The sequence below is a fragment of the Neovison vison genome, chromosome 1, assembly GCF_020171115.1.
Source record: "Neovison vison isolate M4711 chromosome 1, ASM_NN_V1, whole genome shotgun sequence".
Lineage (NCBI taxonomy): Eukaryota > Metazoa > Chordata > Mammalia > Carnivora > Mustelidae > Neogale > Neogale vison.
The window spans coordinates 128,223,020-128,247,827 of record NC_058091.1 but is presented as its reverse complement, the minus strand read 5'-3'; the positions used below and the strand labels follow the sequence as shown (position 1 = coordinate 128,247,827).

At 43.3% G+C, this 24,808-nt stretch overlaps 1 protein-coding gene across 1 annotated transcript in view; it reads right to left on the bottom strand.

Annotated features, from left to right (window-relative positions):
* The window catches only part of CDYL (chromodomain Y like), a 186,498-nt gene that overhangs the window by 11,652 nt on the left and 150,038 nt on the right, over positions 1 to 24,808 (bottom strand). The window contains exons 3-4 of the mRNA XM_044258244.1: positions 3,935 to 4,191; positions 2,584 to 2,756 (exon numbers count right to left, since the gene is read on the bottom strand). Coding sequence (XP_044114179.1) covers positions 2,584 to 2,756; positions 3,935 to 4,191 — 430 coding nt within the window. The remainder of the gene's footprint in view (positions 1 to 2,583; positions 2,757 to 3,934; positions 4,192 to 24,808) is intronic.

Genomic DNA, 24,808 nt, shown 5'->3' with positions numbered 1-24,808 from the left:
ATGTTTTTCTTAAAACTAATCTGCAAACTGGTTATGACCGGCAGTCCTGGTAATGGGATTAGCTGTAGCAGACACCTGATAATCAGACTCAAACCTCATCTTCCTATTTCCCACTTTTTATAGGGGAAACGTGCTATAGTGACATTCTTTGCCCCCAAGTTTTAAGAAAGTCAAGAGAAGACACACAGAAATAACAAATAGACAGCTTTATGTGTAAAGCAGATCTTACACATATAAAAATTAATTTAAATGCAAATGAGCAAGAGCAAAGGTTAAGTGAATCTGGTATAACTTATTATTTTTGTATCTTGCCAGAGTACATGAAGAAAAATTCACATTGATAAAAAAATATATTCATTTAAAGTAGAACACAAGTGGGTTTCCCTAAAGCAGGATTTGGCTTTTTTGTAGAAAAGCTATTTTGCAGGGGGCAAGGAGAGTGACAGGGGAGAGGGAGGGTCTGGACAAGTAACAGGAGTGGGGAGCTAACTGAAATAAACACCCAAAGTCACCTAAAAGTTCCACAAATGCGGTCTCTCCATCCATCTTTCCTCTGTGGTTTCTAACACCAACAATGCAAGCCTCCGCCATTGCCAAGGGTAATTCAACTTGGGAGGAGTAAGCTGGCCTAGGGTTGAGCCACAGAAATTTAGGAGTGGAGCTCAGGGAAGCATCTCCAGGGAGAAGGGAGCCAGAATGCAGAAGGCACTGGCGGACGAATCTGATTCTTACAGCAGAGCTTGCCCAAATCAACAGTGCTGTGTGTAAAGTCATATGAGCTTATGGAAAACCTACAAAGTCACAGCCTGAGGCACAACAGTTTGTATTTAAAAAGTGAAAATTAAACCTACGAAGTTCGAAAGGATGGGATGGGTTAACAATCAGGAATATCTACACGTTGTCTTAGAAGTACTGACTGTCAAGTGATTGTGTGTATTGATCAAGCACTTTAATTTGAAATGGAGTAATAAGATGGTCTTATCCAGTAAACTACAAGCTTTAAATTATTTAGGTGACCAGAGATGATATTTAATTAAAACAGATTGTAAAATTTCAAGCTATTTTTGAAAAAAACAATGATCATATAACCTAAAAAGTGGTAATGTTTTTTTTTTAAGACAAAAGAACCTGATATGTGTGCATACGTCTGTATACAGTGATAAAACATATTGATTTTAAAAACTGTTAAAAATATTATATAAGGCCAAGGCAATGGCCTGAAACCCCAAGGTATGGGGTTCCAGTACTCCTCTGACGGGCTGATTAGGGCAGCAACTCATCCGAATCACCATGGGAAATATGTCAGAGAGAAGCCCTGCCCCATTCTGTGCCCACCAAGGCATAACTTCCACTAGTTGGGGACCATCCACCTTTAAGGATGGTCTGGGGGACCAGGAAGCCCTGTGTCCCCAAGGTCAGGGCATAGGGTCTCAGCCATGCAGAGCCCAATAACCATCCAAAGAAGTTCAACTTCAACTCCCCAGGCATGTGGGAATTTGGAGAAGATCCGATCAAGTTTACTTTGCATAGCTGTGCATCTAAGTTCCTGTCCTTCTATACCTCACCAAGGCAAATGCACACACAAAGGGTTCTTAGGGGTCACTCAGGGATATGTTATTTTCGGGAGGTGGGAAGGGCAGTGCAATGGTCTTCTGGTTGGTGACTGGGTTTCATTCACTTCAAACAAAATCAATTTCTGAATAATTAGATATTTTAAAATTATACTTAACAGTGATTAGCATGAGAAGTGAGGATTATGGAAAGAGAATATGTACCTGGGTATGCTTACAGCAGAGTTAGGCGATTCTAGGGAAGCTTTTTGCAATGTTATAAATACAGCAGTGGAAATTCCCCAAACAGAAGAAATGGAAATCTCTAAAGTCACATTGTTAAATGGAAAGGGCAAGTTGCAAGAGAACACACAATATATTTATTTAACAGAACTAAAAGTAAATCTATATTAGCTCTAATATGTATGGAATGCATATTTGACAGTGTTTAGAAAAAGGCTGGGAAGACATAAATGAATGGTGGGTCCCTGGGGGAGGGGAGAACGTGAGAGAAAGGGAACTCTTACTTTTCACTCCACATAATCGAGTTTTATGGGCAGTTGGAACTTGGGATGAACTTGAACAAGAATGTGTATGACTTGAACTAAAACAAACTTTCATGTGCTATTATGGAATAAAGCCTAGCCAATTTCTTTCAGAGTGAAGCAAATGATAAGTTATTATGTGAAAAAGAATGCATCTTTATTTAAGAGCTGAAGACAGGGCGCGCTCATAGTACAAATAATGGAAACTCTGGCTATATGCTATTGTACACGCTAATGATTAGAACATTCCCTGAGCGCTCACTGGGTTTGAGCCAGCCTTGAAATCAGTTATTTGCTCAAGGCAAGTAGTAATTTATGCCAGACCCACAGAAAAGACAGATGATTTAATTAATTTTGATACTAGTGTCTCTCAGTGGAGGAGGCACGCGTTTTACTCACAAGGCTTGCTGGAGCCTGTTCCACTGGGATGGGGACGCTCCGAGCAAGACACTCAAACCAACCGTTAAAAAAACACCGTTTGGGCATACCTGATAGCTTCCGCCATTTTAGTGCTTTCTCTTTTCCTGTCATCTGTTAAACGCCGGATAAAATAAATAAAGTCGAGACCGCAGCAGAAGACGCTGCCCACCGCGCTGAGCAGCACGAGTTTGCTATCGTCGGCGGCAGCTGTGCTGAGGGCACTCTGGACTTCTTTCATGACCTGGAAGTCACCAGAAGATACAGTGGCAAAGAGGATTTCTGATACGGAATCCAAAAAGCATTTGTTCCTGGACCATCTGGACCCAGAGAAAGTACAGTCTAAACCTGATACTGTTTCCCTGGATCTATCACAGTTTAAAAGAATTCACAAACTTCTTTTCTGTAAGCAGAGACTGGGAATGTGGACGGGGTAAGTTACAGGACTAATTATGAGGAGAGTATAACTAGAAAGACACCCAAATCTGAGTTACCTAGTATTCTAGTCGTTGGGACTCTCAGCAGATGAGGCACTTTACACAGGATATCCACTTGGCATTTCTACAGTCTGGACAGCAGGTGGCACATTCAACCAGTTGAAAGAAACTAGGATTCCCTACTTTTTTTTTTTTTTTTTTTCCCTTTAACATCAGCCTACCACACTTGGGACAGAAACCCCGGAAGTTTGGTGCATATAAGCACATTAGCACGGAGGCATTTTAGAAGGGCACTAGAGCACTGAAAATGAGCTCTAGGAGACATTTATAAATAACCAATGAAGGGACTCGCAGTTTAAAGATGTCCCGGGGACCAGCCCTGAAACGGTCTGTCATGAGACCCTGGCCAGACATACACATTTCTTGTCTGGAAATGAAGCTGCTCACAAGTGGAAAACAACTACCAGAATGTAGAATTTTAAGAAGTTCCAATAATTCCCATCTTAGACGGTTTCGTGTTTCTGAACCCATCTCCTGGGATGCCTGAACGCCAGCTTTGCCAGGTACTCCCGGCAACCAGCATGAGCCCAAGTCCCTGCAGCGGGAACCACGTTCCACGAGCATCGATGGTGACACCCTCCGAAGGGCCTGGGATCCCAGCTGTTTTAACCTCGTCTGAACAAAACCAAACAGAAGCACGTGCCCACATGCCCCCTGCGCAGCACAGCCCCGCCCTGGAGCAAGGGGGCGAACCCCCACGCGCGCGCGGCCCAGCGGCACTCGCAGGGGCTGCACGCAGGCGCAGTGGGGTCCGGAGCAAGACCGCCCCACCTCACCCCTGCTTCCTATCGTCCAGTGGGACTGTGCAATGGTCCAGAAGGCGAGTTACAAAGGGCAGAACGAGCACCGAGTCGGCAAAGCAGGCCCCAGATACAAGGGCGTGGAGAAACGCGAAGCACAAGTCAGCCCGAGGAGCGTCTCTCACCTCTGGGTTTAGTGAGTTATTCTCTGATGACTTTGTTGACAACAAGATGTGGGTGAAGCCATCCTGCTTCCTGACGACAATATCTCTGTATCTGTAGGCACTTTCTGTTTGCCTCACACTGAAACGCAACCGCTTGTCAAAAGGCTGGTCTCTTCTGTCGTCAATAAACTTCCTTTTCCCGGCTGTCACTCCTGTAACAGATGTCTGTATGCTGGTTGTTCCATTGGCTGTTAACGCATCCATAAACGGGGACGAACCTGCCAAGAGTTTGAAATCACAGTGGTCTGTGATGTCCAGCTACGAAGTCCCTCCCCGCTGTCGTCTCTGAATCGGGTAAAAGCGCCCATTATGAACCCACGACTTAATGTAGTAAAAGCAAAGCTGTTAAAAAGTCTACTTCTATTTTGTATTTTTAAAAAAGATTTTATTTATTCATTTGAGAGAGATACAGAGATAGCACGAGAGAGAGAGTGAGCATGCACAAGTTGGGGGTAGAGGCAGAGGCAGAGGGAGAAGCAGGCTTTCTGCAGAGCAGGCAGCCCAACGCAGGGCTCGATCCTAGGACTCCAGCAGCACGACCTGAGCAGAAGGCAGATGCTTAACGACTGAGCCACCCAGGTACCTCTGAAAAGTTTGCTTTTAAAGGCATTTGCTTTCCTTCAAAGTCTGACAAGCAAATCACCCTCTTGCTTATCTTGCCTAAAAAATAAAGATAGAAAGTACTTGCTGAAAAGAAGCTATGAAACTTGAGATCTCTCAAGAATGGGATTAAAAAAGAATGGGTCTCATGAAGAGTCCCTGTTCCAAGCTTGAGAAGTTGAAGGAAAAAAGGAAATTGGTTCAGGAAAATATTATTTGAGCCAAAGCTATCTGCCCTTCAGTTGACATTTCTTTTTCTGAATGCGGGACTGATGTGTACAGATATGTGACCACCTGTTTCTGCTGGTCCGTGGGTGGTGAGCTGTGGCCACCACGGCAGAGCCTCCACCTCCACTCCGTGTGGGGGCACTCGGCCTTTCAGGAGTTCTTTCCTCTGATGCCTGGGATGTGACTGCTCTCTGCCCACCCGTCCCAGTCCCACATTTTCAAACAGGCTTCTAAGTACAACTTCAAAACAATTCTCTTTCCTGCCTCATACACTGTTCTGCTAATTTTCCCTCCTATGTCAGTTCCTCAGCATCAAAGTGGATGCTGTGTCTTAAACATATGGTCTCCTGAACTTAGTATTTCTTAAAATAAAGGCAAGAGATCATTTAATGCTCTCCCAGAATTATCAGGTTACGTCAGAGTAAGAATTCAAGTATTAATAAATAATTACAGTCCTATTCATACGAACTGTCTGAATATTATCTCACCTGGTGATCAACATATAGAGCCTTCGGACAGGAGAAGAAAGGGAAAGAAATGTAAGAAAACTGGATCAAACTTTACTAACAACATTAGCAGAGGTTCTTGGAGGGGGAGAACAGGAATTACCAGGTCAGAAATATTTCCTCTACAATGAAAGAAAATAAGCCAAGGCCACCAGAAAAGACTCAGGAATGGACATCTGGAGAAGTCAAATAATCTCCTTGGTAAAACAACATGACTTTCAATTGGTAGAAATACTTCAGAGGTTTTTTAAAAAAAAATTCAATTTTTTAAAATTTTGAAGAGGCTATAATATGTGCATATATATGGTTCAAGAATCTACAAATGCAAGAAGATCTATGTAAGAGGCCTCCTACCACCCCTGCTCTCCATCTGCCCAGGACCCCCACGCTTCAGTTAGCTAGAAAAACCCGTGTCTGGTTTCCTAGTATCCTTCCGTATTGACGTATACGCAAGCAAGCAAGAATAAAAAGATTTCCAACCCCCTTCAAAAAACACAAGTGGTAGTTCACGGACATAGTATTTTGTCCTATCCTGCTTTTATTATTTGACAGTATCTTAGAACTTGTCTTAGCGGGTCAGTTTCCTTGTTCTTTTCTGAGGCTGTGTACCAGTCTGCTGAACGGATGTTCTATAATCCACTTTACCGATCCATACTGCAGGACATGCTAACATTACCTTGGCCGCCCTCGTTCCAATGCTGGCAAGTATTTCCAATTGAAAGAGCATTTGATAAGCTGCTGTTACCAGGAACACAGGGTGTCCTAAATCTTTCTGAGGAGGCTAGCAAGGATCCTTTTTAACTTTCAACCTCTCCTCCATTAGAACCTTCCCTATCTGTGTTCTCTCTGTCCACCATCCTCGACACACTCCACTGCAGCTAGAGGCAACAGGACCAGATAACTTCTTGAGTAAACAGGGAAATGGCTCACAGATGACCCTGAAACTATTAAGCCTGGGTGCCCAGGAGATGGGGCACCACAGCGGAGTCTCATGTAGCCAGGGGAGGAGGACAGAAGCTTCATTTTATCCACAGATATTATTCAGGTGTAGATGCTCCAGAGATCAGAGTGGGGGCTGGAGAAGTCAGGTGGAGATGGGTCCTTGGGGGCTGGCGCCCAGAAATGATGGTTGAATCGAGAAGCAGGAGCTCCAAACAGGAAGCTTGAGGAGCGAGCCTGCTGCTGAGCCACGTGCAGGACCAGGAGGCAGTGGGGAAGCAGGAAGGCAGTGAGAGGCTCCCCTCAAAGGAAGGGGAAGCTGCTGTGGCCATAAGGACGTGTTGTAGTAGCCTATACCCCAGTGAGGTGGAGGAGAAATGAGAAGGGGCAGTGGGAGGGGAGGTTAGAAGCCATTAATAAACTTGGGCAAGCAGTGTCACTGCAGTGCTAAGGGTAACAAAGCCAGCCTGCAGGATACAATGAAAGACAGATAAAAGTTGTTAAGTAAGAAAGCATACATATTCAAGTCACGAATCCGTTATCATGCTGTTTTAAGGAGCGCAGAGCTACAATGGCCAGGTGAGAGGATGTGGACTGGAGGACTGGACTGCAGACAACCATGACTTCCCTGCCTGAACAGAGCCCACAAGGGAGCAGCCCCGGGCAGAGGCGCAAGGTGGAGGCTGCCTGACTCAGAGGTGAAGGGTGATGTGACAAAAGCAAAATGAGTGGGGACAGGCTGGAGGCTGTGGTGTGTCCAGGAGGAGGGGTTCTTGGACATGACACAGGCCAGCGTGCTCGGAACAACAGGTGAGAGTGTCCGGGATCTTGAACAGTTACTAACCCGGAACTGAATGAATGGGCACACACATGAATCAGAACACAGCGAGAAGGACCCAGCAACGCAGGGGAAGGGCTGGGGAGCTGCCTTCCGCCAGGACAAAGCCTGCTGACTTTGGACTGGCCCCTTGGCCCCCTCAACTGCTCCTGCTTTTCTCAGTCTCTTTTCTTTCTCTGTTTAAAAGGCACACATTCCTTAACTCTAGAGGCAGATTTCCTGGTGTCTTCTTTCCACAGAAGCGGGATTTCCAAGCTATGGGGTCCATGTTGCCTTCCTATGTGAGCTTCACAAAAAGCGCATTCTTTTCTTTGAGGCAACAGGTTCTATGGAGCTATCCGTGGTTCTGCAAATGTGGAAATGGACTGGTGCTGGCTCATGCTGACCAAGATTGTTGAACTTGGCCTTCATCTCCCTGTTCAAACTGCCCTGACTCACTGGTGCCATTACAGTCCCTGCTGATTTCAGGCCCTGCGATCTTGCCAGGGCCTCAACTACCACACCCACCCCAGCAGGACTCCTGGGACCCTCAGTTATCTCCCTCTGAGGCCATGTGACATCTTACTGTGCCCTTTGTGGGTAGAGAAGTGTTCACAGCAGGGCTGAGTGTCCAATCAGACTGCCAGCATTAGCTGGGTCCTGACAGCCACCCCCCGCCCCCGGTTGTCATTTGTGTCCTTAACCCCTCACTCATAACATCCCATCCGTGGCGGTCGTTCAGCCATTCCGGGTTTGTGCTCACCTCAACGCCTTTGTACTTGCTCCTCCCTCCGCCTAGAATGTCCTTGCCCTAGAGCCACCAATGGCTGGTTCCCCCTGCTCACCTGGACAGCCGCAGATGTGCCTCTGTGGAGCGCCCCTCTGATGTGGGCCCTTCCTGCACCATTCATGTCACCCGTCTGTCCTCACAGCCCTCCTCACCAAAGGTATGTCTTCCTCAGCTGGTTTTTTATTCCTGGTGTCGATGTTGTTGCTGTACTCCACTGAGCCCCATGACAGCAGGGTCCCTGTCTGACTCATTTGCTAATGTACCCTCAGAGCTTGGAACACTCAATATTCACTGAAGAAATGAAGGGAAGGGCCCTTCAGGTCTCATCAGCCCAGCTCCCTCCATGCAGGGATGAGAAGCTAAGTGGCCTGCCCAGCGTCACACGGCTGATCACCTGGTGCCAATCTGGGGACAGTAAGCAGTACGCTCTAGGGCAGAATCAACTGCTAATGACCAACCTAAAAGGTAAACACTGAGATTTTGAAAAAAATATCTTCTACAAAGAAACTGTGGGAAAATTTACTGTGACTCCCTAGACCAACAGCTCTGATGACAAAGAGGGAGCAAATGTTCTCAGTGAGCAGCGGATGGCTCCTTCAGGACCTGGGTTCAGAGACCACGAACTGCCTTCCTAGGATTTATTTGTTCCAGCAAGGAACAAACCCATTTCGGTGCCTCTCCTAATAAATGGTATTCTTTTTTTTTTTTTTTTTTTTTAAAGATTTTATTTATTTATTTGTCAGAAAGAGAGACACAGCAAGAGAGGGAGCACAAGCAGGGAGAGGGAGAAGCAGGCCTCCCGCTGAGCAAGAAGCCAGATGTGGGGCCCAATCCCAGGACGCTGGGATCATGACCTGAGCTGAAGGCAGACACTTGACTGAGCCGCCCAGGCACCCGTAAATGGTATTCTTTTAACATGTTTGCGCTCAAAAGAATCCCTGCAAACATGTTTGTTAATCTGTTAGAACTCACTGCTTCAAAAATCATGTCTCTAAAAACGAAATGTGCCTCCTGCTTCCAAACGTTAAGAAACAGCAGCCATTTCCTTACTTGCCAGCAAGAAGTAGAAAACTGAAAAAACAAACAAAAAACACCCCCCCAACAAAACAACAACAACAACAAACCCCACCCGATAACTGTTTCAGACACTGGACAACAGGCAGCGCAGAGGCCTGTTTCCAGCATGAAGGGGACGGAGCCCGGTGAGCCCAACAATGTCCCAGGCTTTCTGCCTGGAGGCCATTTCCACGCTGTAGGTGCAGGCAAGGGACACTGAGAGCAGCCTAGCAAAGTCCTAAAATCAGGAAGAGCCCAGGAGGGCTCTAATTAGTGGGGTGGGGTACTGAAAAGGAGGGAGCCACACAGAAAGCTCCAGAACTGTCTAGGGGATTCCCTTGAGTCTTTCTTGAACACCAATCTGAGTATGCACAAGGTGAAACGCCACAAGATTTGGCAGACAACAACTTTCGAAGAAAAAATTACCTATAAACCATATAATTGCCAGAGTGCACACGGGGCTGGGAGCCGGCACCAGCCAGGGTGGGAGAGACTTCACTGAACAGCCGGGGTGCTGCGTTGAGACCCCGGAACAGGCACATACTATTAGTAGAACTCATCCAGCTCCAGAACAAAGGATACTCTGGAACTACACTAACAACACTTAAAAATAAGCCTTGAAAGGATCAAACTGATATGCAAGTAAGAACTGGCTGTCAGAACAAAACTATTTTGTTTTATTTTAAAAGATTTTATTTATTTATTTGACAGAGAGAAAGAGTGGGTACACAAGCAGGAGGAGAAGGAGAAGGAGACATGCTGCTGAGCAGGGAGCCCGATGTGGGGCTCAATTCCAGGACCCCAAGATTATGACCTGAGTTGAAAGCAGATGCTTAACGACTGAGCCACTCAGGCACTCCCAAAACTAACAGTTTCAAAAGCACAAAAAACCAGGGCCAAAATATAAATGTCCCAACATTTAGGAGCCAAAAAATTAGACATAAAAACAAGCAGAAAAATCGGACCTTTGCTCGAGATCAAATGAATTTAATAGAAAGATATCTACAACTGAGGGGCGAGTGAATAACAGAAAAGGACATTTCCTAAACTGTTATAAATTCACCTCAGTGACAAATCAGCTCAAGTGTGCTCAAGAATTTAAAAGACAACAGGAACACAGGAATTTCATTAGTATGTTAGATGCCACCTTGAGACCCACCGCCAGATTCCATCCAGAATGAAGCACAGATAGAAAAGAAAATCCAGAGTGGAACCCAGGTGCCCTGAAGGATGACAGCAAACAATCCAGCATATGTATAATCTGAGGCCAAGAAACAGGGTGTGCATGTGTGTAAAAAAATGTGCAGAAATAATGGCTAAAAGTTTTCCCTATCTGATGAAAACCAGAAGCTTACAGACCCAAGAAGCTTAATATCCATCAGGATAAGCACAAGGAAAACAAACGTAAGGTACATCATAACGTGTAAAAGCTAATGATAAAGAGAAAATCTTCAAAGTAGAGAAAGAGAGAAAAAGACCTAATAGGCAGAGTAACATAACAACCACCGCATGTTTATCTGTGAAAGCGGAGCAGACAGCGGAAAAGGCACAGCATCTTCAAGTGCAGGAAATAGGGGCGCCTGCGTGATCAGTGGACTAAGCATCTGCCTGGCTCAGGTCATGGTCTCGGGGTCCTGGGATGGAGTCCCACGTTAGAATCCTTGCTCAGCAGGGAGTCTGCTTCTCCTTCACCTCCTGCCTCTCCCCACCACTCATGCGCTTTCTCTCTCAAATAGAACCAAGTGCAGGAAGTAAAAAAATAAGCATATAGCACACATGTAGCATATTCTGTCCTTCAGAAACGAAAGAGAAATAAAAACTTTTCCAGGCAAAAGTGGAGAAAATTGGTAGCCAGGAGACCTGCACTACAAGAAATGGTAAAGGAAGTTTTTCAAAGCAAAACCGAGAGCAGGCAGAAGCTTGGACACACACGGAAGAATGTGGAGCACCAGAAGTGGTAAACATACAGGTAAAAGTGAACCCACACAGGCCGCAGGTTACATTTAATAAATGAGAGTAGGAGGCGACAACTGGCCTCCTCACCGACCACACCCACCTAACCAGATCTGCAGTCAAATGCTCTACCACTGAGTTATACCCCCTCTGCTCACCCACCTAACCAGAATGAGTGAAAACCACTCTGTGTGCACTACGTAAATATAGTATCCTCAAGAAATCGACAACTCTCTGGAAAAATATGAATTCTCAAGACTGATCTCAGATGCAACAGAAACAAGGAGAAAGAATAACTGAGTAAAGATAAAAGAAAGAACAACGCTGAAAAGTGCTTTGGTGCTGGGCATGGTAGGAGCCATGCAGTACAGAGGAAAATGGCTTCAAAGCTCTGAGGAAAGGAGGAAATCTACAAAATTCATTTCGTGGAGAGAATTTAACTCTGATGTCAGGGCTGGACACTGATGACACAAAACCAAACCACATGCCAATTTTACTTTAACCACATGCCCATTTTATTAACACCAAATATTGTAAAGCAATCTATCTTTTCTTGAGTTTAATTTTAACAGACTTCCAGCTGCAACCTCGGTAGCTAAGACTTGGCTGGAAGACAAGCTAAGACATCTCTGAAGAGAACGGTGAGTGATGCGCACCTTGCCAATTGTATATATTTAGAGCTATTCAGGGCATGGCTTTAGTGCAGAAGATGACCAATTAGAATTAACCTACGTCTAGTTCCTGTGATGACAATCTTACGGCACGAAAGAGAAAGAGAAGTCGGTATGGATCATTCAGTAAGTGGTAATGAAAAACCAGGCAGTTAATTTTCTTAAACTGTCGATTTATGTCTTTACTCAAAATAAAACACAGACACACAGAACAGATGAGCACAGAAAAATTCATTTGAGGGAATAAAAAACACGAAAACACAAAAAACTGATCTCACAAATAAAAAATGAGACCATCTTTTCTACCTACAGATTGGGAAAACTTTTTTAAAAAAAGATTTTATTTATTTGAGATAGAGAGCGCGTGCACAGGAGAGAGCATGAACAGGAGCAGGGGGGAGGGGCAGAGGGAGGGGAGAGAGAAGCTCCCGTGGAGCAGGGACCAATGTGGGACTCGATCCCAGGACCCTGGGATCATGAACTGAGCTGAAGACAGATGCTCAACTGACTGAGCCACCCAGGCACCCTAGGAAACCTTTTTAAATATGGCAGTTAGATCAGGACTGGTGGAGAGCACCAGTAAATGGATATACTTTTACAGAGCAATTTTGTAAGGTGTGTTGATCCACCTCTGAACTTTTAATTCCACTTTTAGAATTCTAACAGAAGAAAAAGAAATTACATGAGGGCATGTTTTTACATATAAAAGCTATTCAAATTATTTTTTAAATAGAGAAACTGTAAAGAGCGCTAACTTTAATAGTTAGGAAATGGTTCAATGACGAGAAACACATCCCTCCCCCGACACAGCACTGGGATGTTCGTGAAGACTGTGAAGATCCAGGTCCGTAAGGGTGTTCCGGAAGCTACCATTTACATTATAGGCTCCACATGCCAAGCTTTTAACATAAATCTAATTTAAATACATGGGGGACATCTGAAAGTGGGGCTGTATCTGCAGATCTCTCAAGCTTATGTTCTTTTACTTCGTTATTCCCAAAAGTATACAGCACAGAATTGAAAATGAATGCTACCTAAAGGTATATGTAAGTGTAATCAACAATGTTTACATGCAAATACACAAGAAAGTTAGTAATGGTTCTTTCTTCGTAATAGAGAAATGGGTGATTTTTAGATTCTTGGTATTTTGTAAATTTCTACAATACACTACTGACATCAGGATGGGAAGTACTTAAAAACAGACTATAGCAACCAAAATCCAGACAAATATTTCTGGGATATTATTTTTAAATAGGTAAAGATTTATTAGTATTTCTCTAAGCATATTATAGTTTAGAGCTGTTTAATCAAAAGTTGGTAAATGTGATATGCTAAGGCTACAGTATGGGTCTGAGTCACAAGTAAAGTTCTAAACCAGCTGTTACTTTCTTTAGTCTACAGTTTCAGAGGAAACCCTACAGTGTCTAGAGAGTTTAACCCTCTTTTACAGAGATTAACGTTTCAAAACACTGTGCCCTACACTTACTAACCCTAACCCTATGTAACCATACAAATGCCTACCACTTTATTCAGATTATATTATCTGCACACTGAATTCATTAACAGGAAACTTTCCCAATGAACCTGGAAGTGAAAGGGAGGCTTTAAACATCCGTATCCCCTTTTTCCCATAACACATTAAATGAATAAACACCTTATACATAATTATTAAAGTCTCTTTGCTCCAATTCCTTCAAATTCAGGTCCCTGTCTGTAGGATCTCTGGCTCTGAGTGGTCACGTAAAAGACAGTAATGTACGGTCAGGCTGCTATAATGTTCTGCTCCAACACAACTGATATATTAGGAACAACAGTGAGCATACTGCAAATTTCACCTTCTGTTTATGCCTGATTTTTTGTGGAGACCGTTGAATGCACAAGCACAACTCAGGTGACTCTAGCTGGGCAGGAACACACAGAACACACTTCCACCAGCTCCCTGGCTTTCTGTGTGCTTTCAGGATGCCCCTTCCGCTGCCTCACAGTAACCCCTCCCACACCCGCCCCCACCAGCAAATGCACGTCTCTTACATGATAAAGTGCCACCTTTATCGTAGTATTTATGTTTTTCTTAACCATTTAATAGGTCAAACTGCAGTACCACTTTCATTAGGGTCCTTCCTATTTTTAAATATGCTAATGACACAGTTTGTGAGTGCTGGGCTCCTATCCATTTCCCACCTGAGCCCGGTGGTTTTTAGGGCATAATTTCACAGAGTGTGGTGATTTTCGGGAACGCACACTCGCATTATTGCAGAACTGGCTGTAAGTTTTCTCTCCATTGCTCAGTATCAAAGTCATTCTTTTTGCCTCAGTCAAGAAAGAACTTATTCACAGCCATGTTTTAGACCTGGGCTTAAAAATAAAACCATCTAACGACATTTTGCTTCAAGAGGCCGCACATAAACCAACAAGCAACTGCCCAGTGGGGAATTCGATGGAAATGCACACCATCAAACTCCATATTTAGAGAACTTTGGTATTCATGAGTCCAATTCTTCCAGGAGGAACTTCCGAGCAGCAGGGGCTCCATCCAAATGTTCCCTCAAAGTGCTTGGACACTGTTGTCCCCACCCCAACGGAGGGCACCTTCCACAGCAAAGGGCCCCCAGACTGCCGGAGCTGAAGGAAGATTCTCCAGCTGGGGAGAGCGAGGTATTGTGTGTCTGTCTTCCAAAGCCCTTAAAACTGGGCTCTGCTATCTCTGTGCGATCTACTCCTTTGTTCTCCACAGCATGTTGCTCCCCAATTGCCCCCTCCCCACAAATCTGTCTTCAGAGCTTCCTGCTCACTTTCAAGCCAATTACACCCCTTTTTGTTTCAAAGAGCAACCCCGACACCACAATCCTCCCCAGGAAACCTGTGTTTAAGGACACCCCAGCCGACCTCCACAGTGGAGGAACTCTTCCTCCCCTGCAGATCACATCTGGGGCCACGGCCACATCTTTCCTGTCCCACGTCACTTAGTGAGAACATCTAGTCCTCACCTGTCAGCCTGCAGGAGGGTTAGGGGAGTGAAAACGGTCTTTTGAATCTGTCAACAATTGTCCTCCTGGGGCTCACAGCCTACCTGGACTCTCCCCGGCAGGTCCCTCACGCACAGGACAGGTCCCTCACCCACAGGACAGGTTCCCTACTGCGGGAGGGACGTGCCTGATGACCACCTGCAGCTCTGGATTTGGGACTCAGAGACGGAGTGCGAGCTCACTTTATATCACCACTGAGGCCCCTGAATACTGTGCTTGGGGGTGCTTATTTTTGTACACTGTATTAAGACAAACCCTAATTTAGAAATGTAAATTAGCCACTGAAGGCATGGAGCCTCTTCAACATATACATTTAATGTAATCAAATTGAAATATAAGAATCGTTATCATTAAGAATAAGTCTGGGAGCGCCTGGGTGGTTCATCAGTTAAGCGTCTGACTCTTGGTTTCAGCTCAGGTCACATTCTCAGGGTTGTGAGACTGAGCCCCGTGATGGACTCTGCTTCTGCCTCTCCCTTTGCCCGTCCCCCAGCTTGTGCTCACTCTGTCTCAAATACATCTTTGTGTGTGTGTGTGTGTGTTTTAACATTTAAAAAAATTTGTCAGTAAGAAAAAGACGGACAGAGCATAAGCGGTGGGGGTTGGGGGTGGTTGGGGAAAGGCAGGCAGAGGGAGAAGCAGACTCCCTGCTAAGCAAGGAGCCTGATGTGGGACTCAATCCCAGGACACTGGGATCATGATCCGAGCCAAAGGCAGACACCCAACTGACTGAGCCACCCAAGCATTCCTCAATAAATAAAATCTTAAAAAAAAAAGGGTAAGTCTGTTCATTTTTTTCCTTTCTTTTAAGATTTTATTTATTTGACAGAGAGAGTATAAGCAGGGGGAGCAGCACAGGGAGACAAACAGACTCCCCGCTGAGCAGAGAGCCCCATGTGGGGCTCAATCCCAGGATCCTGGGATCATGACCTGAGCCGACGACAGATGCTAAATGCTGCAGATCTGTCCAATTTCTGCTGCACACACATCTCCCCTGTCCCCTATTCATTCCCAGTGTTTGGCTATGCTGGGGATGCACTGGGCATCCATACCATCCGGGCCCCGGCCATGTGTTCTAGTTAGTAGGTATTGCAGCTCCAGCCTCTGGACCCCAAAAGATGGTACAAGTAGCACAGCAAACGGGAGGAAGGCCAGACTGTTCTTGGTGACTAGTACCACACTTTCCATAAATTTGCTGAAAACCACAGCAATGTTCTGTCAGATGAGCTGCTTGCCCGGGCCAGGCGAAACTGCCAGAGTCTTCCATGATCCTAATGCCTGAGGCAGACGCCCTCTTATTCCAGCTGTTGCAGGAATTATTGTCCACGCCAGGTCTAGACAAGAAGGTCCCTTTCTCCTAATCATTTCAGTATGGCTGCCCTATACCTAGACTGATCATCACTTCTGGGGTTCTTTGTTGAGGGGTAGACAGGCGGGTGGGTATTGTGTGACCTTCCCCCATTCTACACAGTGGTGCTTTGCAAGTTCTGGGACATGAAATCCATCTCGTGCCTAACGAATCAGTATTCACGTGTTTAGAAAAGAGCAGGAGACACCAGAGACTGCGGCCCAGAAGCAACCCGGAGCCAGCTGATAAAATGTGTGCCTTACCTCGGGCTGCACTGGACAAGTCTGGGAAGGCTGCCCAGACTGCTGAGACCCTGCTAAACAGCAGCCATCCAGACAGAAAGCATGGGCAGTGCTTCTGGCCCTCACAAGGGGTCTCCCTCACAGCCCCAACCTGGATGTGGTGTCGTCTGTTGAACCCTCCGGCACCTGTCACACTGGGCTATGAGAGCTGACTCCCCCGAGGAGGCCACCTCTGCGCCTGGACCCCAGCCTAGCACATGACTCTTGGGTAGCCTCTGATAAGTGAAAATATCTGAGATGCAAGCGCCCACCCATTTGATCTACAGGCCTTCCGCTCTCTCAATAGTGTTGCCAAGGTCTCCCCTCCCCAGCCCACTGCCACCCTGTGTGGCAAGACACTGGGTCACAGGCCTCTGGGGGTCCCGTCTTCCCTCACTTGGCAATGGGAAGAAGGGACAGAGGCATTCTCATCCTGCACACTCACAGCCTGTTTGCGAACCCTCATCAGCCCTTCCCCTGCACTGCTCTCTCAACTCGCCTGATTTTCATAGTGATTATTTTATATCTTGACCACTCCATCAGCCTCACTGCTCTGCCGGCTTCTAGTTTTGTGACCATACAATAGCCATGGCCATCTCTTATGGCCACAATAGCTTTCCTCACACCTTTTTATTCAAATATTTTCCCTATAAGACAAGAACCCAAAAACCCACTCAAACTTAAATCAAAACTTATCAGGTGAACAATTAAGGTTTTCCTTAAGCTGAGGCTCTTCTGCACCTCTGACATCACCTCCTAAGAACTAATCAGGCACTCTGCTCCAGGTTCCATCACGACCATTTTCATCCTAGCTCTTTAATTTTTACAAAGATTTTGAGAGAAAGAGAATGAGAGAGAGTGCACAAGTAGGGGGAGCATTAGGCAGAGGAAGAGGGAGAAGCAAGCTTCCCGCTGAGCAAGGAGACCAAAGAGGGACTGGATACCCGGACCCTGGGATCATGACCTGAGCTGAAGGCGGATGCTTAGCCACCCAGGCACCCCATCATCCCAGCTCTTTAATACGAGGAAGAGCCACGCTAGTGGCTGAGCGGGCTCCAGAACTTTGTACTGTGAGGCTACTGGCACAGTACTAGCACCCAGAAAAACACATTCCGAATAATAACTCATTCTCTAAAGAGCAAGAGAATACTTAAGAATGGAGGCTGCATAAGAGGCATTTTAGTCCATGAAGCATACAAATTATCTCCCTGAAACTACTAAGTAACTCACGAATGCTAGAAATATACTCAAAGCAGATGAATGAATGGAAAACTGTGAAATGAATTAGTTAACAAAGCTGAGAGTATGCAGAATTAGGAAGCATTCTGAAAATCAACAGAAAAAAGAACATAAGCTGTGGTTTCTTCAATTAAAATCATCCTGAGTAATAATTAACTTCCAGAAAGAACCAACCTAAAAATATTAGGTATGAAAAAGCAATGAGAAGACTTAAAAGGAAATACTATTTTGAGATAAAAAGTAGCAATAAATGAGACTATGTAACTTTAAATAATGTTAATGTCAATTTTCTAGTTAATGTCAGTTTTCTAAAACCTATATAGGATCAGCCTGGTTAAACCAAATAATTATGAAGCAGGATATACACAACAATATAGTCTTCAATATGGGAATTACACTGTGCCATTGGTAGCAGGGGTTCTCAACATGACTATGAAGTAGAATCATGAAGCAGGTTTTTAAAAACGTGCTCCTCGGACCACATTCCCAGCTCCCAAGGGTTTCTGGGAGTGGAAACCCTTGGGAGTGGAGCACTGGTGCGTTTCCCGTCTGACGCTGATGCACACTGAGGGCTGAGGACCTCGACTGTCCGGGTAATGGGTTTGCTGTCTTCCACTGATGTAGCATCATGATGTATACTATGGTCTGAAACAGGATATTCAGGGTAACCCAAAGGAAAGTGTGTAAGTCAGAAGATGAAGACTGAATTAGCAGTGATATTTCCTCCAAATCAGAGGAAAAGGGTCATTTAAAGTCTAAATAATTGAAACAAATAAGGAAATGGGAAACAAAGAAAAACAGTATGTGATACAAGAAGTAAAGAACACTGGAAAGGATACAGGGAGATGCTAAAACAGATGAAGAAGGACATTAGCAATGTAGAGAAACTCAAAATACTCAAAGATACTCCGCATGACTGGTTTTTCTCCAATAATGAATTTAGCGAGTAAGTCAGAGGAAACAGTAAAACCTCAGGATCTGGAAACCAAAGAGGAGTTTTCAGGTGCTGGTCAGTATCGACAAGATCATACTGCTTTCCTCTTTAAAGACTGCATTTCAGGAAACATGCTCACAATTTCACAGTTCGGTAACCTCAAATAGCCTAATGGTTGGTTCTTATATTACTCATACTTATAATTTTTCAGTTAGTATCATCTAGGAAAGGTAAAATATCCACATTCCAATTAATTGTCTTCTCTCAAAATGGATTTCTCACTCACTGACCACTGTTTCTAACTTTTCTCTTATTCTTCACCAAAAGCGAGAAGGGAAACCCAGCGATCAATCATAGTAGTCTCTCAGAGGAGGTAAGCAGAGGTCAGAGAAATAAATGGAGGCAGAGGGACTACGATGAACACCCAGAGGCTCATCCATACTTGGGGGCTGCAATATGGGGCATGTCACTAAATCCCCCCTTTACAAGATGAAAACCCAAATCCAGAGAGCTTAACAGCTGTCCTGAGTCACTGAGTGGTGAGTAGGCAGAAAGCTCAGATCACACTGAGGTCCGTGCACTACGTGCACAGATGTGGTCTCCACCGTGCCTCCCTGGCTGCTGCCAGAAAGACACACATGTGGAAAGATAAAAGAGTGTGGGTAAATGATGTACATGAGTGACTAGTGACAAGGACTGTCTTAAATGTCTTCCAGAAGGTGAGAAACATTTCCAGTAATGTTGTTTAAGACTTCACAGAGTTGGCTTTTAACTGGCTCGAGTACTTTTGCACTTAGTAAGTGCTCAATAAATATGTGTTGAAGATAACTTGTTAAAAAAAAAAAAAAACCCAGAATACGGCATATTAGGGTACCATGCTATTAGCAGAGAAATGGATGGCCAGATACAAATTCAAAGGACTCTAATGAAGGGCTGCGTTAAAAAAACCAAGATGGAAAAGAACTGGCTGAAATCAGCCTTTTAAGGGTTGTACCAAGTTAAAAATAAAGTTAAAAAGAAAATGGACTGAATGCTGGAGGCAGCGGAGGAGGCTGACAGGGGATGGGGATCAACAGCTCACCTACCTGTCTTGAACTCCTAAACATCCATCCTAGGAAAAGAGGAATAGGAAAGGCTTTCCAAGGGGCCAGAAAATGTACTCCAAACCAGTTAGAAAAGAAAAGAAAAGAAAAGAAAAAAGAAGGGGAAAAAAAGGGACTGTTATTGTGACTCCCAACACATGTCTGATTAACTACTTGTTCCGTTGTAAGGCTTCATCCTAGAGTTGTCAGGTTACTCCTGGTACCCACCTGGGAGGAATTTTCTCCCTCACAAACAGGGAGAAAATTGTGCAGTGAGTCTTGTTATGTGGGCAGAAGGATGAATTAGTACGTAGTCACCACTACTGTTCCTCATCCCGCAGAAAGTATGCTGGGGAAGTGACAGCCCCCACTGTGCTTACAACACACTCATGCCCGAGCGTACCCTGTCTACCTTCAAGCTGGAATCTATGTTATCTGCTAACTTTGCCAACAACAGGACTGCCTGAGGTCAGCCACGGCTCTTCAGAGGAACAAGTCAGGGATATAGCATGCCAGTGTGATTATCAAAAGAAAAAAATACCCACCATGTACACAAGGTAAAAGCTGACCTAGAATTTGGTGAAGAAACTGGCTTGGCCATTTCACTTGGACAACTCCTGCTTTCACCCCAAGTACTGCCGGGAGCTGTTGGGGGGCAGCGGCTTTGCCATGATAGGCTCTGCCTGCAGCGCTCTCACCTGCTCACAGGGCACCCCCACGACACCCGGAAGCAGTTCTGTCTCCACAGGTCCTCTGTGGACTTTGTGCTGCAGAAAATGACATGCCACAGACTCTCTGGAGCAGACACAGAGCCCCATGCGGAGCCCCCTCCAGCAGGTCAGAGGACTACCCACGACTCCCTTCCGCTTCCACCACCTGGCTGTCATGAGAGAGGAGCGCCTACTAAAACAAACCTCTCAACTGTAACTTACCACCTCAAAATTCTTACTACCCAGCCAAGCATGGGAAGGGGAATTCTAATACCTCAGAAATAGCCAAACCCTGGGGCACCTGGGTGACTCAGTGGGTTAAAGCCTCTGCCTTCAGCTCGGGTCATGATCCCAGGGTCCTGGGATCGAGCCCCACATCGGGCTCTCTGCTCGGCGGGGAGCCTGCTTCCTCCTCTCTCTCTCTCTGCCTGCCTCTCTGCCTACTTGTGATCTCTGTCTGTCAAATAAATAAATAAATAATCTTAAAAAAAAAAAAAAGAAAAGAAAAGAAAAGAAAAAGAAATAGCCAAACCCTAATTTTGCTTTCACGTATCTCTCCGTACCTTTTGCAGAAGTCTTAAATAAAATATTAGCAAAACAGAATTTAATATGATTTTATAAATCATGGATATATTAAAAATTTACCATTTTAATTATGTTTACGGGCATTAAAGTGTATATTCATTCACACTCTTGGTGCAACCATCACTACTCTCCATCTCCAGAATGCCTTCCATCTACCCAAACCAAAACTCTGAACTCATTAAACAAGAACTCTCCATTCACCAACAGCCATCACTCTACTTTTTGTGTCAACGAATGGGACTACTCTAGATACTGCCTACATATGAAATCGTATGCATTTGTCCTTTGTGCCGGACTTACTTCAGTGAGTATGTCTTCAAGGTTTGCCCATGTTGTAGCACATGTTAGGACATCATTTCTAAGGTTGAGTAAGATTCCATTGTATATATAAACCGCATTTTGTTTATTTATTCATTCATCAATGGATATTTCTCAGTTGTTTCCAATCTTTTGGCCACTGTGAATAATGCTATGAAGATCAATGTACTAACATTTGAGTCTCTACTTTCAATCCTTTGGAGAGTCCACCTAGAGGTGGAATTGATAATTCTATGGATTATAGAGAAATACCTATATCTGTTGATACAGAAGTGGATCATTGATCATTTCATTTTTTTTGAAATTGTATTTAATATTTCCCCTAAATTAGTTAGAATGTGTTTAATTAGTAATTGTAATTAAACTCTTGGAGAAGATACAACTCATGGACTGGTGGTGATTACTTCCACTTTGGTGCTATTTTTTTGTTTGTTTTGCTTTCCTGAGATTAGAAACCAGAGAAGATCAGGAAGTAAAATCCTTTAAATGTCAAAAAAGAGGGTTTAATATAATCAAAGCCACATTGCACAAAGATCCACAGCCAATTCTGAGGCTTGGAGACCAAACCCTCATAAAATACATCATTTGTTTCTTTTTAACAGAAACTGTTTTCCACTAGCCAACCTTGCAGCTTAAATGTACCTATAGGGGGTCATGTGGTTCCCTGAGGTTAGGATCCAGGCTTCATCAGGCTTCTGCCTCTGGTTCTGAGCACTGGGTCAACTCAGTTTGCTGAATGACAGTCTGACAGTAGGAGAATAGAAAGAATTTAGGGATTTTTGTTCTTTAGAACAGAAACACTTCAAAAAGCAATGTCACTGTAAACCACGCCAACATCTACAATTAATTCAGAGTATAACTAGAGACAATCAACTGTCCTTGTCCATGTTTTAAAGTTCTGAGTTATAAAGGTCAGTATTATATGTATTATTATATGTAGAAGAACCCTCTGTCAGTTTTAATCTTCATTTTGAGTTGTGCTGAGCTCCTCAGAGAGCATTGATCTCTAAAGGGATTTGGATTTCTAAATCTAGAAAATAAATGAAGTCCTTAACAGACCAAAGGAAATTGAGGCGTCCATCTTTATGTAGCTCTTCAACACATACAGTGATAATATACAAAGCTATCAGCAACCAACATTTTAGAATCAAAGTTAAGAACACTGAGGAAACAGAAATCCTTAAAAATGAAGTATATTATTTGAAGAGGTTAATGGAAAACTTTATTCAAGCATGAGCAATCTTTAATTACAAATGTAAATTCAAGCTATTAAGTTTAGTTTTACTATGACACACCAAAACAAAAAATAGAAAATTACTAGCAATATAAATCCTATTATTCTAACTAATCATATCAGGATAAGTTCAAAAATAAATCCAGTAAGAAAGGTGATACTTTAAATTTAGTATATTTTATTTCCTCATTAACAGCTTTGACAATAAGTCAAATATTGGAAAGAAAAAATTTACTGAAAATCTGTACACTATAATGTCACCTTAAAGTACCAAAAAAAGAAGAGAAAATAATGAGATTCACCTTCCTCTTTAGTGCTGAGAATAATGGAGGACTGGAAAGAAGAACAAAATATGAGAAGGATAAAAACTATCTAGAAGGTATAATTCTTCAATAGTGAAATCTTAGTACTTGTTACATCTACAAGAATTTTATTTCCTGCAATATTTGACATAGGACTTATTTAGACAATATTTGACATCTGCCTTATTTGACATAGGACTGAATTCTCTCTAACACTTTTCCTCATAATGTTTACTTTGACTTTTAGAAACAACTAGTTTCTGCAACTACTGCTTTAGGAAGATAATGAATCAATTACAATCTATTTTTTCTATTTCATTTTAATAGTGCATGACTATGGACTCTGAAAAACAATCTGAGGGGTTTGAAGTGGCGGGGGGGTGGAGGTTGGGGTACCAGGTGGTGGGTATTATAGAGGGCAGGGATTGCATGGAGCACTGGGTGTGGTGAAAAAATAATGAACACTGTTATGCTGAAAATAAATAAATTAATTAAAAAAATAGTGCATGGCCATTAATTTCAAATCCTAGATACTAAAGGAACATACTATCTTGCTTAGATACCTGTAGAGTATAACCAAATTTCTATTCGAAATAAAAGGAACTGTTCTACTTCTACTTCATTTTGTATCTTCCTACAACAGCCTAGGAAAACTGAGTTAAAAAAAAAAATATCAATAGATATCTTCCTCTATGAGAGGAGGAAAAGCATGGTTCCCTATGACCCAGGCATAGAGAGACAACTGAAGCTTACAGAAGGGCACATTGAGAAAAACCTTCCAGAACTATAGCCAAGTCAAAACCCAAACCCAGCTCAAATCCTGAGTAGAATGACTCAATTCCCATACTAGCTGCCTGAGAAGAACCATGCTCATTTCTAGGTGTACAAATGATTTATTTCAGTCTCTCCTTTTTACAAGATGTCCAGCATTCAATAACACATTATAAAATACAGAAAGATCAAGTAAAAAATTATACTCATAGTTAAGAAACAAAGCAATCAAGAGAAACAGACTTGGAGATAACCCAGATAATGGTACTATCATACAGGGACATTAAAGTAACTAAGATACCTGTAAAAGAATCTACTAGAAAAGGTGGACAACTTGCATGAACAAATGGGACATTCCAGCAAAGACACAGAAACTTTAAGAAAAAGTCAAGTGCTAAAACTGGAAATAACAAACCCTGGAGAAGGGAAGAATCTGATTTCCAGAGCTGCCATATTGTTTTACAAGTCCTGTTTTTAACAAGTCACAAGACATGCAAAGATACAAGAAAACATGACCCATACCAAGCAGTCAAAAGACACAGACACTGAGGAAGCTGAGACATTGAACTTAATGAAGATATTAATCAGCTATTTCAAATATGTTCAAGAAATAAAGAAGATAGTATCAAAGGACCTAAAGGGTAATATGAGAAAAATGTCTCCCCAAATAGTATCAATAGACTATTTTAGAAAATAGAAATGCTTGAGTTGAGAAGTACTACAACAGAAAAAAAAAAAAAAAAAAAATCACTAGAGTAGCTCAATAGCAGATTTGGGTCAGCAGAAGAAATAATCACCAAACCTGAAGAAAGGTCAATTGAGATTATCTAGTCTAAGGAATGGTTAAAAAAAAATGACGAAAAAGAACAGAACCTCAGAGACCTCTGGGATATCATTAAGTATACGAACACACCATTATGGGAGTCTTGAAAGGGGACGAAAAAGGCAGAAAAAAAATATTTGAAGAAGTAATGGCCAGAAACTTTCAAAATGTGATGGAGAACATTAATCTGTATATCCAAAAAGTTCAAGGAATTCCAAACAAATAAACTGAAAGAGATCCTCACCTGGACAAATCATAATAAAAATGCTGAAATATAAAGACAATAAAATAATCTTGAAAGCAGGAATAGAGAACCAACATGTCAGGTTCAAGGACCCTTGATAAGATTAACAGCTTGATTCTCAGTGGAAATTATGGAGGTCAGGAGGCAGTGGGATGAAATAAAGTACTGAAAGAAAAATACTGTCAATTAAGAATCTGATATCTAGCATAATTAATACTTGAAAGTGAAGGAGAAATTAATACATTCCCAGATAAACAAAAACAGAGATTCAGTAGCTAGTTGAGCTATTTTACAATAAATACATATATACATACTGACTAAAGGGAGTCCTTCAGGCTAAAATGAGAGAACACTATAGCAACTGAAATCCACACAAAG